Here is an 18,975-nt window from a genome sequence, read left to right as displayed (position 1 = left end):
GAGGCTTTGTTCAGAAGATATTGAAGGATGATGGAGCAAGAGTCAAAGGCTAGAAAGAACTGGACTGTGCTTCTTCTCCAGTGCAGAAATTACAATGTTAGTGTTTTGCTACACATGAAAAAGCACTGGAGTTGACGAGACAGCTTTTAATGAGATTTGCATGAGGTTCACAGAGCTTTTCAAGTCATGATTTTTCCTGTAGTTACACATCTTAACACACTTAGAAACATTTTAGACATTAAAATTGGCTTTTTTTTTTTTTTTACATTACCACCAGTTATGTGGTAATAAGACTGCTAAAGGGATTGAAACTTCAGGAGAAACAAGCTTGAAAGCATTACTTCACAAAAAGCAGGTGGAAAAGAAGTCAGAGATGCCTACAGTGTGCTGGAACTCAAGTAACGGGGATACTGCAGTTCAAGGACTTCCAAAGTTCCTGGGAAGAAACATTCTCCAATTGGAACAAGCTAGTATATCCTCAGATAAGACAATCTGAGAAACTTTTATAAGTCAAATAGGAAAATTAAGGGAACATCCACTATTTGAATTCTTGCAGATATGAAGATATTTATTCTGACATCACTTTTCACAAATTATGAGCAAATAAATCCTGTCCCTGTGTTTTGATGCCCAGTATGCTAATTTCTGGCATTGAAACACAGCCCAAGTTGCAGCATACTCAGTCTGAATGCCTGAACATAATGTACTAAAGTCATACCTACAGCTGCAAGTGCCAATAGCAGTGCCTTACTTTGTGCTTACTGGAATTTTTCCCGGCTCACTCCAAACAACTGAATCAAGACCTTGAGAGCCACCGGGAGCCTACTTCTGCTGGAGCAAGCATAGCTTCGAGGGACGTAATGACTGCTGTCCTTTCAGCCACCTCTCTGTGATAATGAACACCCACTATTCAGAAGTAAAAAATCTCTTCCTTCCTTTTTGTGTCTTTTTCCTGAAAGAACTATTGGAACATTAATTAAAAGGCAAATGATATCAATGACTTACAGTTTGTACAGTAGAAATAAAATTTCCTATCTTAAGAGGAGTTCGATGCTATTCTCACATTTACACCATTCTGACTATATGTGCTTCTAAAAGATAAGAAATACAAGATGTATAAATTAATACCTACAACCAAGGACTAGTAGGTCTAATAATATTAATTAGAAAAATTATGGTTATTTATGTACTCATTTGTTCTCCCCAAATACCTCCTAAAATATACACAAAATATGTATTTTAGATGCTTTGGAATTATTTCTACCTCTCTGGTTTATGCTTCTAGCCAGAAATTTAAATGCAATCACCACCAAATCTATTAGGCACTTATAACGGTGATTTACAGAAGGGCTCTGTTCCAACTGATTTTCTCTTAATACCTTTTGCCCTGACCGTGTTATTACCTATAAGGGGAAGCATTTCTCTTGAATTAAAAAAAAAAAGTACTGTGAGGAAGGAACTCTGAACATGCTTTGATTACATCAAAGTGTACACTGCTCAGTTACGGAAACAGATGTCTAAGCAGGCCATTCTCAACAAACAGCCCTAAGAATGAAAGACTAGCTAGCAGGACTTGGCTTCTTAAAGTAGTCTTACCACTTAAATCAACTATACAACACGCGCAGATCCAGCTTAGAGGTTTCAAAAAAACCTTGTAAAAAGCATATTGGCTCATCTCAAACTCTTATCCATCGGTTGTGCATTCAGAGAACTGCACATTATTCCAGTACTCCTCTTCAACAATATATTTATTTTAGAAGGTATCATGCAATAGCTGTGGTGCCAGGCTTGGAACATCTCGCTAGTAAATAGTTTCCATTTTGAAGATAACAAAGTTTCATTCCTGTGATCATACAAGTAATTTAAAGGTAATTTAAGGGCTTTTCCTTAAAAAAGGATACAGATAAAAACACATTTAACCGTAAAATTGAGAGGTGCACTTTGATAGCATAAAGGTAGTACAATTACTTCTGGACATGGCAGACCATTTCCAGTGAAAGCCAAAAATTAAGTAGAATCTACGTATTCTTCTTTTCTTTCAGGGTTCAAAAAGTAAATGGATCTTCAGAAGATTATTTCATCAAGTCTATTTATTAATGCATTTCAAGTTTCAAAAACCCTTACATATCTTTGCACAATACTTTATTTTTTGCATTTTTAGTAAAAATTTCCAAAGTGAACAGAAAAAGATACTGTATAAAACACAGTGGACATGAAATCGACAGTAGTATTCCATTTCATTGTCTTGAACTTTCTTTCGGTTTTACCACATCTTGACTTGCAGTGGAGAGTTCAGTGCACATTTCTGTTTTCAGAAAACATTTAACTTAAACTCAAAATAAAATAGGGCAGCATTTGTCTGCCAAAATCCTACCACAGGATAACATTACAGGCAAAAAATTTACATGTTCCAAAGTCTACCACACTCAAGAAGTTACTAAGAACTCTTGCTGAATAAAAGTCACCATTTTAGAAATGCAAACCCACTTCCAATCTTTGCACAGTCTTAAAACAAATGTATTTAAAATGACTTAAAAGCAACTACATACACTTCTAACTAGTTAAGATCATTTAGAATTATTTATATAGTCTATTGGACTTGGGGTTTCATGTACAAAATTTGTCTCTAAACCATGTACAAAAAGCTGTATTTCGAAAAAGTTACCACATACTGTACAAGTTTACAAGGAAGAGATCCCATTATATTCTGTAACATTTTTGGCCTTGCTGGCTTGCGTCACATTATGAGAATGATTGTGTAAACCTTATACTCTTAAAAAACAAAAACAAAGAACACAGGAAGCCTGTCCAACCCTTAGTAAATTTTCTCCTAAGCAAAGCCGGGAAAATCTTAGCCATTTGCATCTCTAATCAGCTCGGTGCTTTTGGAAAACAAGCAATAAATAGATCACAAGCTTAAACATTTTGTAATGCCCCCTTTCATCTCCTGCATAGCAGTCAGCACCTTAAGACATCTTTTGTTTCCTCTTTCAAAAATGCCAATTATTTACATTCGTAAAAAAAACTTTGGAATGGGACATTGTGCTGTTGAACTTCACTACTGTAAAAAATGTGGGAAAATTGGTAGTCCTAACTACAATTTTAACTGTGCCACAGTAGCTGGGTAAATCACTCTACTTTAGTGGTTATCAATCAACAGTATCATGCTGAAAAGTTACTCAAATATCTGATAAATTAAAGAAAATTAAAAACACACCCTACAGCTTTTCTTTCTTTCCACATCCCTCAGAACATGAACTTAATCATCATAACATAAGAATATCTGAACAACCCAAATTTAACTGGTCACAATTTTTAAAACAAGCTGAATAACAGGCAGAATTTTCTAATAAAGCATGAAAATATTTCATCTAACTATTCATTATTTAACTGAATAATCAGACAAATTAAGAATATTTATGCTGAGCTACAAGAAATTAGACAGTTACATAAAACATTTCTGAAACATTCTGGCGTTTGCAAAGTCTGCAGAACACCTGTTATACCTCTGAAAGACCATTCGATCTTGTACGCTACGTCTTAGCAGCTGTTTGATAACGATGAAATGAATGCTTGAAACAACTTGGATCACGATAAAAAAAGTTGATTTGATTCAAAATTGCTGTGTAAAGCATCAGAGGATCCTTGACCATTACACACCATCATTCTCTTTTATCCTGAGTATGTCAATTAAACAGTAATTTCTTCATTAATAGAGGAAAAGTTTTATAATACAAAGAAACATCCATATTGCAATTCTCTTGTTTACAATTGCACACAAGTACGGGTGTACGTTAGAAATACATGTCTGCATATAACAATGTATATACACCGACAAGTAACGTCTCCAATGCTGAGGTGGTCTAGCTTCCTAGCCTTGTCTGGCAGTTGAAAAATATATTTTTTTTTTCCATTCTTGAGTAAAAGTTTTACTACAGCCATATTTGCCTGCAAGTGGAGAAAATGCAGCAATGAAGAGTGCAGAAGGGGGAAAGAATCATGATACTCTAGGACTTGCCACTAAATTAAAAAATTCAAGAAAAAACACTTTTCTTCTTTTTGAGCTGGAAGATTCACTCATTAAAAATTAACCATTTCCACTTGTTTTGAGGGCCTATCATGTTGGTTTTTTCTCTTCAGTTTTTGAGAGTTAGACTGGGGACAATGACTTATTAGGTTTTCTTTGGAGTGAGTTTCCCATTATAGGCACTAGGAAGAACCAAGGCAAAAAGCTGCAGTCAACGTCTCATATGTCCCATCTGATAACTCTCTCGGGGCCTTTGCCGCTGTGGTGGCTGAGTGGTTTGTGGTGGTCTCCTCCTTTTTAAAGTGCCTGTTTCAAAGAAAGGTACACATTATTCAAATGAATTTAAAAAAGAAATTATTTCTAGAAAAGTTGCCCTGGGCATGCAAATTAAATATAAATATTTTTCTGAACGGTTTCAGATTTAGACCTGCAAGGTTTTAAATAGATGATTAACTGCATAGAGTATGTAGAGAATACATTTTATTATCTCAACAGCAGTTCCTTAAACAGGGTGAGTCTTACAAAATGTAGTGTGGAATAGGAAATAAAAGGAACTCTGACTTAGAAAAAGTCTTCAAAGCTTTCTTTTGATATGCATATTATCTATATGGAAATAAGAGTTATATTTTTTATTAATTGTTTCACTGACACAAATGCCATTTGTAGTTTCACAGTGCCAGACTAAGAACTGTAAGTTGGGACACCTGAAATTTCCCTTTAGAACAAAATAGGTGAGGATAAAACATTTCTCTATAAATTAAATTACCTGTTATACTCACCTGGAAGTGGTTTATGAGGAGGCAACTTTGGATTACTGCTTGGAGTATGAACACTGCATATCTTAATGAAACCAGCCATTAACATGATCAAGGCAATTCCCATAAGCAACACTGCCCACCAATAAGCCTAGAAACATTAAAAAATTATTTTGGGGGAGCTGGTACACATGCACAAAAGACAGGAGTCACTGAATGTGTCTTTTGTTTGCCTTTCAAAAGTCATCAAAAAAGCTGCTCTGAAACATCACTTAAGAGACCATAACATTTTAAAGCAAAACGTCTCCAAAGTTCTTAGACAAAAAACCCCCAAATACTTCAGATTCATTCTATTATCAGAAGAGTATTTCACAGAAGACAGATTACAGAAATTAGAGCACTCGGATATGAAGAGTCAAAACAGGAAAACCCAGTCAATTAAAAACACGAACATTAACACCAAAACAGACGGTGGAGTGAATAGAGGTATTAACACAAAATATTTACTTGCTTTTTCCTTATTTGTTTCCATTCCCTTCAATCTATCAAATTTATTTGCTGCACTCAAGGTGCTTATAGAAAGAAAATATTAAAGCCAGGAGTGTTTATACTTTGAAGCAACACTTACTAACTGAATATCGACCAGCAAGAGAGTTTTATATTAGACTGGTAAGGTAACAAAACCCATACTCACCACAATCCATTCTGCAATATTTTCATACAGCTTCGGATTAAAAATTGCTTTCTTTAATCTAGCTAGAGGGCCATCAGCATCTACTAGCCGACACCTCATAAACACATCACAGTAGCCTTTGAAATCATTACATGGAGATCCAGGTTGCAAAGTAATAGTTTCATGATTGAAGTATTGCTCCCACTTGTTAGAGCCTGTACTTGCACAAGAAGCTGGGTCCACTGAAAAATGAATACAAATTAGATTAATCAAACTGTTATTGTTTCAAAACATATGTGCTTGAATACCTTGGAGTTCAAGTGTTCAAAATGTTTTTGAAAATTTCAAGTTTCTCTTAATCTGTAAAAAAACCACAATGTACATTATTTCCCACAAAATACATGCAGTGTCCATCTGAAACTAAGTATGAACAAAATTGCAGTACATTCTCAGGTTAAAAACTAAAGCATAAACGCTGTGGGAAGATTCCTCAGACACCTACTGCTATATTTACGCTTATAATTCAGACAAATCTTACTTTTTCTCATGCAGCAGACATGACACAATTCTCTGTCATCCTTGCCATCTGAACTAGCACACGTACATTCCTCCAAGCCATGCTTCTCACAGATAGAGCCAACACATTGCTGTTTGAGACAAAAGCATGAGAGCACTAAAAAAATCAAGTTCACTTTTAAGCACAATGACATTATGAAAGATATTGATTTGTAATAGCTGAGAGCATAATTCTAGATCTAAAGATGCTTATCAATAAAAAAATAACTTGAACCTCTAAAGTTTATAGACAACACAAAAATTATGATTATCTATTTGCAGTGTTTTGGCTTAGTTGGTATTTTTTTTGACAGTGATTTACCCTATTTTATTTTTAAGACTGTATCTTCTTCTAGAGCCTCAGCATACCCTGCAAAACACTCCAGCTCTGCAACTCACAATGAAACATGATTACTCAAAACTGTGGTTAGGAAAATTCATCAAGAGCATGTCTTTCTCTCAGAAAATAGTAATGAAATATGAAGGTAAGGAAAAATTCTGTATTTAATTCCACTGTGAGAGGACTTTTCAAATTCAAATAAAAAGAGATTTCAGTGTATTTATACTCTTGTTTCAAAATCAAGTAGCTATATAAAGACAATTCTTCTATGTTTAAGATGACTCTAAATTAGCTGAGAAATTATTACAAGCAGTGTCATTTGATTAAAAACCTGGACAGTGGAAAAGAGACTTGCAGCAAGACAAGTTACAGCTCTTAAGAGGATGACTCCTCTTTGCTTCTCCTGCAGCATTTCATAGCAACTGCTATGGACTCTAACCCAGGAAACCAAAGGCAGTTCAGAGTAATTCTGTATTTTTGCACAACTGTGTTACGTGCACACGGGTGGAGGAACTGTGTATCTTCGTTAAACCAAATTCAGTATGTATTGATAGCATTTCTGATTTTCTAAGATAACAAAATTGACTAAGACTAGCGAAAAATGAAAAGATGGAACTTTAGGAAATAAAGCAGATCCTGATTTTTACAAAAAACTTTAAATGGAACTTGCTCAAATAGTAAAGCTAGTTTGACATGTCACCTGCTTCTTAATATTTGGTGTAGCTTCACAGTTATTTTGCTTGAAACCAAACATTTTTATTGAAGGAGAGATTAAAATCACGCTCTTCTCCATTATGTATTGAAACCATATCGCTTTGTAATACAGTGCCTTGCAATAAACAACTGCAGTTGCATGTGACTGCAAAAAAACCGTACCCCCTTTATGCAAACTTGTGTGTGCCTGTTGCAAACTGTGAAGTTCTGTTTAGCCTGAGATGCTGGGCAGAGAGCACTGACACCATTACACATTCCTTCTTCCGCACAGTCAGACTCATTTCGACACTTATCAGTCTTGTGCTTGAAAGTACACTGTGCAGTACAGCAGGGGCCTTGACTAGGGCTAGAAAAAAAAAACACAGGTGTAAAGAAAAAGTATGAACAATTCCAGAACTATTAACCCTGAAAACTACTCAAACATTCAACACCCTTCTGATTTGTGCTAAGTTAATTGAAAATATTTTTTTCTGTCCCTTAAGGTAACAACAGGTTACTGCACTGAATACAGATCTTAGGCATTGTTGTAACCAATTAAACTATTTGCATTATATTAGAAAAACAGTGCAAGCACATTTTAAATTCAAATATACAGAAAACACAGCATTTCAAAGTTTGTATGTGGACACCATTCAATTAAGAAGTTGGCAAAATTAATTCAGGACCAACTGATTAGTTTGAAAGTATTAATTTCAATATAATCAATAAAGTTTTGTCACCACTTCACCTCTGTAAGAATTTTTTTTTCTACTTTCTGCAGCCATACCTCTTACATTGTTCAAATAAACAAGAAAAGGGAAGCAGACAGGTCAGACCTCGTATCAGAAATCACAGTCAGCATAGAAACAAATTCTGGGAGAAGGAAGGATTTGCCACAGAAGCCATGTAGCTTCACCAGTTCCCCCAAAACACTTGGTCTGACACCAAAGCACCTGAACCCCTTATGCTAGCTTTGCACACCAGTATATCCCACCAGTGTATCTGGTGAAACACCAGGAAACAGTAATTTCTCTTTCTGAAGCTGTGTTTGAGCACACGTGGTTTTACAAGCAGCAGCAGAGTGAAGATCAGAAAACATACATAACTACTTGATCACAGCTAAGCATCCTGAGTTTTCATCGCCAGTTACTCCATCTCAACACTACTCGGAGTGTGCTCACTGGCACTGAGTGGACATCAGAAGATAGCAGAGGCCTTCTGCAGGTCAGGCCCATTTTAGAACTACAGCATGCTAAGAAAAAACATTTTTAGATCACACATGAAAGACTAAAAGACATGTAAAGCAGCCAGATAGATACCATGGTTTTCCTAAAGTGTTCTTTAACGTGATATTTATGAGATCCATTCTTAAGCTTGGATTTCCTTTACATGTCTTTCAAAATCTCCTTGTAGAGCAAAATTTTAAAACTTAATAGAATTGGGAAAAAGGGAATCTTATAACAAAAATGATGCAGCAATTCACATTTAAGACCGTTCAGAAGAGCAAAAAGCTAGGCTACAGTCAGCTAAACACAAGGGAGCAAATAAACAGAAGGTGGTGGTGGCAACATGGTGTACTCAAAAGGAAACAGGTCAACACCATAGGTGCAACATGTAATTTGTTTCTGAGGTTTTATATTTTAAGACATGACAATGTAAGGCCCTTATTTTGGCAGAAGTAATAAAAATTTGCAAAGGAAAAAAAGACATGCAAAATTATTGCAACTGCAAATTCATAGGAGACGGTTCTTCTACTACGTCTATACTATCAAACATATTTTAACAGTACCTAAGATAATTTAGACTTAAAAAAGAATAGTAATTTTCTCTTCATCTTTGGTAAGAGCCTAAGCAGATGTTAGAGCTATGTCTGTCTCTGGAGAGAAACAAAAGCTCACGCCTTTCATGTGGAAAAAAAAAACCAAAACCTCTTTAAGTTTTCAGATGAGGTAAAAATTTAATACGTCTCATAAGTCACAGAAATAAAAGAAGTTAACTTACTTCACTCTAAGTCTTATGATCTTTAAAAATTCCTCTTAGAAATCACTGTGTACACAACACTGCCAAGATACAAGGTGACTTAAAAGCATAGTCTAATTCACAAAACAAGCATTTTAAAAAACAATCCCAAACCAAATCAGCTATACCCTTAGATACAGATTCTAAAATGCCAATTACAGCTACCAATAAATCTCAAAAATTCAAGTGTGCTGTAACAAACATGCACAATACCTGCAGTATTTGCCCGGTTTTAACTTGCATTTTTTATCTTCTGGTTGATTTGCATCGTAACAGCATTCATCTTTACACTGGTCACTGTATCCACAGTCACACTGTTCTCCTTGTTCAACCAGTCCGTTACCACAGATGGGTTGGCCAGACTCTGGAAAAATGCCATTATATTTATGGACAAAGCAGTATAAAGAATATGCAAATAGATATAGAAATGTTAACATTGACTTGCAACAGCCCCCAGCTAACCTGGGGGCATTCCAGCATTACTGAAAATGATCAAGATGGACTTCAGATCAGGGCAAGTCAACTTGCATTATTTGCTTGTCAGGCAGCTTAGTCATTCCTGCAGTTCACAGAATTCTAAGCTTCTGAGTAAAAGGTGTCTGCTGATAATAGCGGGAGTTTCTTATGTGGATAGGAAATCAACAGTGATAAGAGGAGCCTTTTTGCTGAGTCTCCAACGGAGCAGCATCCTTTCTTGCACTCCTCCTTCAAGAGTCCGAGGACCTTAACGCTAAAGCTGGGTTGAACTACCACTACTCCAAAATCTAAACCTACTTGCTACACAATCTCATGCATGTGAGAGAGCTCACACATCACAGACTGTAGAAAGAAAATTCCTCCAAAATTCTTGGAGTTTTAAATATTTATATAGAATTTTCTGTATTCTAATTTGTGCTCATTAACTCTTGTCCTTTCACTGAGCATGTCTGAAAACAGTCTGACCCTGTTTTCTTTACTCCCTCCCACCAGGCATTAATAAAGACAGACACAAGCTCTGCACTCCTCAGCCTTCTCCTCTCCAGACTGAACAGTCTCACCTCTCACAGCCTCTCCTCATATGCTCCAATCCCTTAATAACCTTTGTGGCCCTTTGCTGGACTCACTGCAGTATGTCCGTATCTCTCCTGCACTGGGGAGCCCAGAACTTGACACAGTATTCCAGATTACGAATTAAATTCTTTACTTTTCAGTAAGCTACAAAAAAAATTACTAAGATAAAAAAGTAAAGTAAAAATAAATTTCTGATAAAGCGTAATAGTAATAGGTTATCATTCTGAAAGCAGAATGGCTAATTACATACCCACAAAACAATTATTTCTCTTTTTCTCAAGAACTTGGCTGATATTTCGAATGCTACAGATAGAGAACTTGTTGTTGTTAAGTTTGTCCCCAGATGTAGCTCTTGCATACATGATATAATTGCCATTTTCCTTCTGTCCCAAGTTCTTGGACTCTCCTGGAGTGCACTCCATTCCGGAATCATGCTGCAAAACAAGTATTGCTATCAAGACAGCTTCTCTAATTTCTTGCTATCTTTTTATACACACGCAAAAGTAACCCAATTTGGTAACTTTAACACTGAGAATAAAAGATTCATAAAAACAAAACACCGTCTTATACTCTTAAGGTTTCTTGGAATACAAAAAGTACACAGAAACCAAGGGTTTGTTTCGGGTTTGCTTCCACCCCTGCCCCAGACAAGAGTAGCACGTAACTAATCTCTTAAATGTTAGCTTATTTGCATTCTTGGTAATGTATACCCCAAGTGCACGTCCTGGAACGAATACTGACAGAAAAAAGTTGCCATCTCCTAAAGAGTGGCTTTAGGCTCACAAAAGGGTAATAAGTATCTTGTGGAATAAAAGCAGGCGGCGTTAACTTAAACGCAGCAGTCCCTTCTTTTGGCTTCTTTTGAGGGAGGCGCAAAAAGACCTTCAGAACAGAGCAAAAGCCTGTTTCCGTCAGCCAGTGACTAGATCTGTACAATACCCAGCATGATGAATGAAATACATTAGCGGTTGGCATACGCGTAATTACCAGACTGACAATATACTAAGTTGTTAAACATAAGAGGAACTCTAATGCTGTTCTGATGCATCCAACTTCCCAGAAATACAACTTATGTCTCCAAAAGTAGGTAAATGTATAAGTTTAACGTAGTTGTGAGAACGATATAATTTATTGTAATTCGTTAGGGCCAAACACATACTTTCACGTATTTCCCTGAAAGGGAACATGAAAGTATTCACATGTGAACATCTGTTTTGGAAGAACTCATCATTCCTGCCATACTTTTATTTTACTTCCAAGAGTAGAAAGTGAATATACTTAAGTTTAAAAATAAAAACAAAAACATACAAACCAGAAATCTTTGTTCTTATCTCCAGCAAAACCCAAAGCCTCGTGCTTCCAGCTTGCCACAAACAAATCATGTCCCTGTTTTGCTCCTTGTATTTTAATCCTCTCTACAATTTTCTCAGGAAACTTGTAAGTATAAACTATTGAGCATAAAAAAACCCCAGTTCTATCTTCACTTGTTGAATGAAGTGTCCTCTTAATTTTGCATTGATTCTTCCTCTCTCTGGGATAAACCAAGATATATTTAAAAGATGTGCATGACCAATTAAAAAAACCAGGGAAGTTTAAGGATTAACAACATAGTCCCTCAGTAAAAGATTGATCTAGTAGAAATAAACAATTCACAAAATCCACTGCTGCACCAGTGTTGTCAAATACTCATAAAAAGAGACTTAGTTTGGCAATTTCGTTTGTATATAATGAACATGCATACATGCACATGCAGCTATGACCGTATTTTCCTTGTTTATAAGCAAAAAATCCATTCACAAACCATGCATTTCAAACTGGTTGAAAGTGAGTTAACAGAGCAACAGTAATACTCACAGGTGAGCCAAAGTTATGCCCAACCTCATGAGCAAAAGTAATGTGAGAAACCTTGGGAGGAACATGAGAGCCATAGTTCTGAACAGTGATGATTCCAGTGTTCAAAGACTTCTTCTTACCATCAGAATACAGTTTGCTCTTTTCACATATTCCACCAGAGCTCCCTGCATTCAGACAAAAGTACAACAGTTAGTCATTTAAGGAAAAAAGCACTGTGTTACTCTTCCAGTGACATTTAGAACAGGAAACAGTGTTCCTCCTCATGGGCGCTTATGGACCAGCAGTTCTGGTATTAACCCAGCTTTGAAAGTAGATGGGATTTAACGTGTGGGTTAATCAGACCCATATTTAGAAGGTCAACAATCAAGTGCATCACACTTACTGTTTGGAAAGGTCTTGAAATTGTGACTTTGATTCATCATTTTTTTCATAACTTTAGTTTGTACTGAGGAATTATCAATTACTATTAGCCCATTTAACCTATGTCAGCACGTGCATTAAAGATGAAAGTCTCTCAAAGCAACTTAATCTTTCCCAAATTTAGTTTTGGGAGCAGAATTTACAGAAAGCACATTCCGATTCACCCTGTGCTTGCTCAGTCTATACACTAGACTAGCATTGCAGACTCAGTTTCTTATTTACATAAGCCACCCGCATATTATTTTTCCTATGGTTCTTCTACAGTCCCTAAGGCTAGGCCACACAGGTCCCTCTAACATACTTAGTACACTCATGGGTCCGCTGATCCGTCACCCCTCGGAATACTCTACTAGTACTTATTTGAGCATTTTCACTTCCTAAAATCAAAGTCTGGGAGACTGTCATACCATGACAGTTTTCCACGTAGCTCTGGTACCGTACAACCAACATGTGCTTTAGAGGAGAGTACAGCAGTAAACACAGTGAGGTTATAATGCATAGCTATGTCTCACGAACGGATTAATATTTCTTCCACAATTACTCGTATTCTGTTAAAGCTCTTGATAATGGTGTCATAAAAATATCCAGTCTCTTGCAAAATTCTCACAGAACCTGTTGTTCCTCTGCCTAATTCCTTATTATACAGAAATCACTTGAGGGAAGAAAGGAAGGAAGACTGTTTCTTCGAAATTCTGAGTTTGATTTCTGCAAAAGTTTCCACAATTTTGAATTTGTGCTGAGCTATAATTAAGGAATTTGTATTTACTCAAATTTAAAGACTAACAACTTTTAAACATATCATTTTATAAAATTAATACATCCTAGACAAACATCTCAAGATGCTGCACATATGAAGACTGTTGTTTCATTTTTAACATCAAGACACAGACTTCAGGCTCAAAATACAGAACTAGATTGAAACTAATGAGAAGCAGTTCAAGAAGAATCACACAATAATTATTCTGGTATCTCCCAGAACAAGATTTAAAAAAAAAAAAAAAAAATTAAAAATGGCTTCCAATATTCTCTAGAAAACCTAAGGATTCTGCAGTGTAGTCCTGCCATAGAATTCAAACAGTATAGTTATAAGCTCTGTCTATATATAGCAGAAATATTGATTTCTTCTGTTGCTTTACTAGTCACTCATACCTGTCCTAAATAAGAAGCCATCCAAGTAATACCACCTCTGTCTAAAAAGAAATACATTTCTCTTTATTGTTCACATCTCATTGCTCATCAGGATGTGACACACGATACGCTGTTTATATTCAAAAAAATAAAAATGAAACCATACCTAATCAAAATTGTAGAAATTTGGTTATAAAATTTTTTGTCAATTCGCTGTCAACTTGCATGACATAGTTTCTATCTTTCTTCTTTGTACCTACCTACAACACTTCATCTCATAGTGCTGAAGGTTTGGATACAATTACCTGAAGGGGCTCCAACCCAAGCCAGACCAAGGACTCCATCATCAAAATCACGGTCTGTAAACACATAGGCCAAGCAATAATCATCATGATTCTGTTCTGAGTTCAGTTCCAGAAACTTTTCCACACCAATGTTAGGAAATCTGAAGGGATTGGAAGAGTCCTTCTCATCTACAGTTGTGTTAATCTAAAAGTAAATTGAAACAAACTGTAAGACAATTCATTTTCACTTGACTTGTAAATACTAGCTAAGAGGCTTTCTGTTGTCAATACCTTGTTACATTAAATAAAGATGTTGCTAAAGATTTATATGGCTTGAGAAATTAGCCCCCTAGTATTTAGAAAAGCAAGTTCTACAATAAATAAAGAATTGCATTTGTGTAGTACATCCCCATCTTTATTTTTGCTTTCCATCAGTACTCAAAAGTCTATTCTTTTAAATCACCACTTTCAGAAGGAACTTTCAACTCGGAGTGCTAGCATCTATTTCAGTGTTAAAGTTCTCGGCGAGTAATACAGTCTACCTGCCACACAGTCAACACTGATGAAACGTAACAAGTTTATTCCCGTAAGAGTTAGCTACAGCTGAACAACAAAGTAGCATGTTTTTGACAACAGTCACTAAAACCAAACCACATGAAATAAACGGGTTAGAGATTATATACTACAGAGACACCTGTGTTATGAAACCAGTAACACTAAATGGTTACAGGTGAACAACAACAGGACGTTTGATAAATACAGCCTCCAAGCAGTATCAGTGAAGTATGTTCAATACAACTTACTCTTATTCGTTTCACCATGAAGCTGATGTTACGGATTCCTGAGAAATCCGTTGACTGGTAAATTGTGTCAATTGCTTTAACATGGCTGGATATCTGTCAAAAATGAAAGTAGCCACAGTTCAAAGGTACATACGCTACACTACAGCTAATCTCAAACAGCAACGACTGCAAGGCCTATGCTTTTACATGAAAGATACTGTGCCATATGAACTCTTATCAGGCCTTTTTAATCAAATGCTCATGGCAAATAACGGAAATAAATCACTACATAACCTAGCATCTGCATTGCCACCATGCCAGATAACAGCAAAGTATTTTGCCATTTGCTTTTTTTCCCCACACACACATAATTCTATCAACTGTTCAGATACCTGTTTGTGATACTTGTTCAATTCATTGCTATTATGAGATATCACTGTAGTTAAAATTATATTCAAAGCACTGCATTTCCTTTTTTTGAGAAAAAATTTGCTTGTTACCGCATTATTCTTTCATTTCTGGTAGAACACACATGTGAAAAATAATTATCATCTACCTTTCCTAAGAGCACATAGAAATGCTAACTCATTGAAAACTTTATTTTGAAGATGACCTCAGAGCTTTAGAAAATGTTACTCAAATTGAATTGTGTACGTACAGTGTGACGAACAAACAGTACCAGTTAGATTTGCAAGTGGCAGTGAAACTTCAGACTTGAAGAGACGTATGTTAACATGCTGGTTATATTTTTAGCAAATTACCAGAAACCACAAAACCAAAAAAATTTTCCAGTTTTTAGTACACTGACAGATGAAAAGCACCTGCCGTTAGTTGCCACTGCTTTTTTAACCTTCCACTACTTCAGAGACATCTCAGTGTCATGAGCTCAGTGTTTTGAACTAAAGTTTCACACAGAAGGCTATGCAAGTGTTAACACAGAGGCTTGGCAGCTTGTCAAACAATAGAACTCTTCAGGAAATATTATTTTTCCAAGTAAGAATTGAGAAAAGTCAGACTGCATGTCTTGCTTAGAGGTACTTAGAGGTGCACAGCTGCCATTGTTAACTAAAGGAAGCACTTTGCCCAGGATTTGGGTCACAGATGCATAGCACCTTTTTAGTGAAATAAGCTGTTTCAATAATGTCAAGATCACTGTAATAAATGTAACAAGACATTCTGAAGTAAACAAGCTATAATATACACAATTAAATTCCATTCAATTTATCAGAAATACACAAATAAAGTAAAACCAAATCCTTTGAAACAAAGCGGTTGGAAATACCTGCGCAATTACAGCTTCCCTTGTTCCATAATGCCTGTAGAAGAGATGATCAGTCTGAATATACAGCTGACATGTATTTTTTTCAGCCTGAGTGGCACGCTTTTTTCTTAAAAGCTGTGGACCATCGTTCTTAGGCTCTTCAAAAGGCTTCTGCATATATACAGGAAATAAACGTATTCATTTTGTGGATCAATGTGCTACACTAATTACCTAAAAATAGCAATGACCTTTTCTAAACATACACCACTAATACATACAGATTTTCATTCTTTCTTCAACCCATGAAGTGTCACGAATTTTGAATTAATTTAAGTGTGTTATAGCCAGTTTTCAAGTATGCCATTTATTTTTAATGATATCTCAGTAAAACCACTCCATTTACTTCATTTTATATTTACAAAGGCAGTCAACGTGAAACAAAATTTTTTCATTCATGTGATCTTTGGAATTTTTCTTTTTTCATAATCCTTTTCTCATTCTAAGATGAACAAAAATTTTATAGATTAGGGAAAAAACAGTGCCAGGGGACTTAAATGCACCTTCCCTAACACAGGTTATTTCACATTGTAATTACCTTAGTCAGCTACCTCAGCGAACAGAAATACTTCAGCAGTTCAGCACGGAACAAATGGTACACTAAACACGATGTTAAAATAATGCTCATTAGCCAGAGAATTATCTGCTAACACATTTGCCTCATGGTCTTCACTGGCTGATGGCCCACTCTCCACTTTCGGGAAAGCATGTTATTGTTACCAATACCGAATTGTGTAATGCCATTGATAATTTCTGGAGCCACAATGTAAATAAACTTTCTGTTGCTGATGCTGTTTAACAAACCTTATTTCACAGTTTTGTTGGCATATACTGAACTGACTCCACAAAATGATGCCAAAACTTGAAACAGCTCAAAACATAGCTAACAGAAGAAACTTGATAATCTATTGTTGTAATTTAGTAATCTAGTGTTGAAAAAAATCCAATTTCATGACAAGTGCTGCAAACCTGAATGCAAAGAAACCTGCAGGACTCTAAGCAGGTATGCAAGTCCCTTCCATAGACCACTTACCTCCTATTACAGACAATCTGTAGCACGCTGCAACCCTTTTAACTTTTCAGTACTGCTAGTAAGACCTTCCCACTCATATCACTTCATTTACCATGCAAAGCACTCAGATATTACAAGTATGTTACATTAACGTAACTTGAAAATCTAAAAGTTATTACTCTTTAAGGACCAATATATTACTTAGAAATTAAGGAATCTTGAAACTCTTTCTTCTCAACTGCAATAAGGTATATTCCTCATCAAGCTTGATTTCCACATCCATATAAAATTCCAATTGTTGAAAAATTTGAGATCATGTAGAATTCATTAAGACTATTAGCTAGCACATATAAGCTGTAGAAGCAATGAGAAAGAGAATTTAGGAAAATTATATCAATAAGAAACCTCTAACAATGATTTAAGTACTTCACAATGTTGAGGGATGCTGACTGACGAAAAGTAAAAGAGACAAGACAGAAGAAATAGGAAGTTATTATACTAATTTCTAATCAACATAATCCATTAGCCTGTGTTGTACCTCTGTTGTTGGCTCTTCTATCCCAGTCATCTGGTACTTCTGCATTCTTTCGAACACTGAATGATCTGCACAACCTCCTTGTGGTCCATATTTATGTGGATATTCTAAAAAGAGGAAGGCCAGGATGAGTTTTCGAATTCCAAGCACAAAATACGTCTGTATCAATTTGTGTCCAGTATTGCCTATATTACTTGATGGATATGTTCTAAGATTCGAGCTTTATGCAGCTGCCTTTTTTTCAAAAAACATTTCTAAGAGACATTCTTAGTTTTACAAACAGAAAAAACCCCTGGCAATTGCTTCTTAACATTGTTTTCTTATAGATAGGAAAAAAAAATACATAAGACCAAGAGCCATTAACACCACATCAATTAGCAGCCTTAAAAAAAAATGAACCCAGAATAGATTAAGAGATCAAATATACCAAAGACTGCTTGGATAAGAGAAGGGTTTAATTCTACCTGGTGAACTAAAACTAAGAAACCTTACTTAACGTTCTTAGAGGATTCTACTACGTTACTCATCTTCCACATAGAATTTTTATATTTTGCAACTTAACTGTCAATACACACAAACTGAAACTCTAATTATCCTTGCTTTCAAACTCAAAATTCTAGAGTTATGAGTTCACCAGCAATTTTATTAACAAGGTGAAATGCATTTCTATTCTGGAAAGTAAATCATACAATTAAGGTAAGAGACTAGGGTATGTGTAGATTTAAAACTTACAGAATTACAGATCACATAATCTACAGATATATTTAAAACTCACAGGCAAAGAAAAGCAAGAATAAAAAGAAACATTTTCATCTCCACCTCACCTTTACTACAGCTGACCATTTAAATTTTAAAAACAACATTGTAGTCCTGTTTGGACTACAACAGTTGTAGTATGATACAACATACCAGTTGAACACGAAGATCCAAACCAGCTCAGTGGGAATACCACGCGATTGACTGCTTACCAAGGGCAGTGCTTTCAACGCTTGTCAGTGCGGATCTCATTGCACATGCCAATGTGCTTCAGACACGTGTGGTTAGGTGAGCAACCTGCACTGGCAGGAGCTTCCTCTGGAGAAGTGCTGAAGGGAAGAGTGCCCCTTCAGTTTCTCTGCAGATTGGATCCCACTAAAAATTGGTGTCCCAGTAAGAGATAACGGAGTACAGATTATGGGAGCCACATACATAAATACCTAAAGGAACCAGTTTCTTTAGGGCAAACCACAGTTTTACTATTATGTCAACATGGGTGTCAGTTTTGTCAGAAAGATGTAGAGTTTACCAAGGTTTGCTGTTTTTTGGGAGTCGTTGGTGGGTTGTTTTTTAATTTTTGTTTGTTTGTGGGGTTTTTGTTTTGTGTGGGTTTGTTGGGGTTTTTTTTGAGGGGGGGCGGTTTAAAGAAATCATGCAGATCCAGAATCACAGAGTAAATGGAACAAACACATAGAAGAAGATTTATAAAGCTTAAGACCTGGCACTGAGGTCCTGATTTGCACACAATATGCATTATGGGGGATTTTACCCTGG

At 35.9% G+C, this 18,975-nt stretch overlaps 1 protein-coding gene across 1 annotated transcript; it reads right to left on the bottom strand.

Annotated features, from left to right (window-relative positions):
* Positions 1 to 2,075: 2,075 nt before the first annotated feature.
* Positions 2,076 to 17,552, bottom strand: ADAM10 (ADAM metallopeptidase domain 10; the record flags this gene model as incomplete). The annotated part of the gene is made up of 12 exons (XM_010133166.1): positions 2,076 to 4,333; positions 4,807 to 4,933; positions 5,477 to 5,697; positions 5,994 to 6,102; positions 7,227 to 7,410; positions 9,276 to 9,426; positions 10,363 to 10,546; positions 11,967 to 12,130; positions 13,820 to 14,003; positions 14,602 to 14,694; positions 15,863 to 16,012; positions 17,449 to 17,552. Coding segments are annotated over 12 exons (1,766 nt in total), but the record flags the coding sequence as incomplete, so codon positions are not given.
* Positions 17,553 to 18,975: the final 1,423 nt, after the last annotated feature.

The sequence above is a fragment of the Buceros rhinoceros genome, unplaced genomic scaffold (assembly GCF_000710305.1).
Source record: "Buceros rhinoceros silvestris isolate BGI_N320 unplaced genomic scaffold, ASM71030v1 scaffold47643, whole genome shotgun sequence".
NCBI classification, from domain to species: Eukaryota; Metazoa; Chordata; class Aves; order Bucerotiformes; family Bucerotidae; genus Buceros; species Buceros rhinoceros.
The sequence above is the reverse complement of the archived record's forward strand: the minus strand, read 5'-3'. Positions and strand labels throughout refer to the sequence as shown.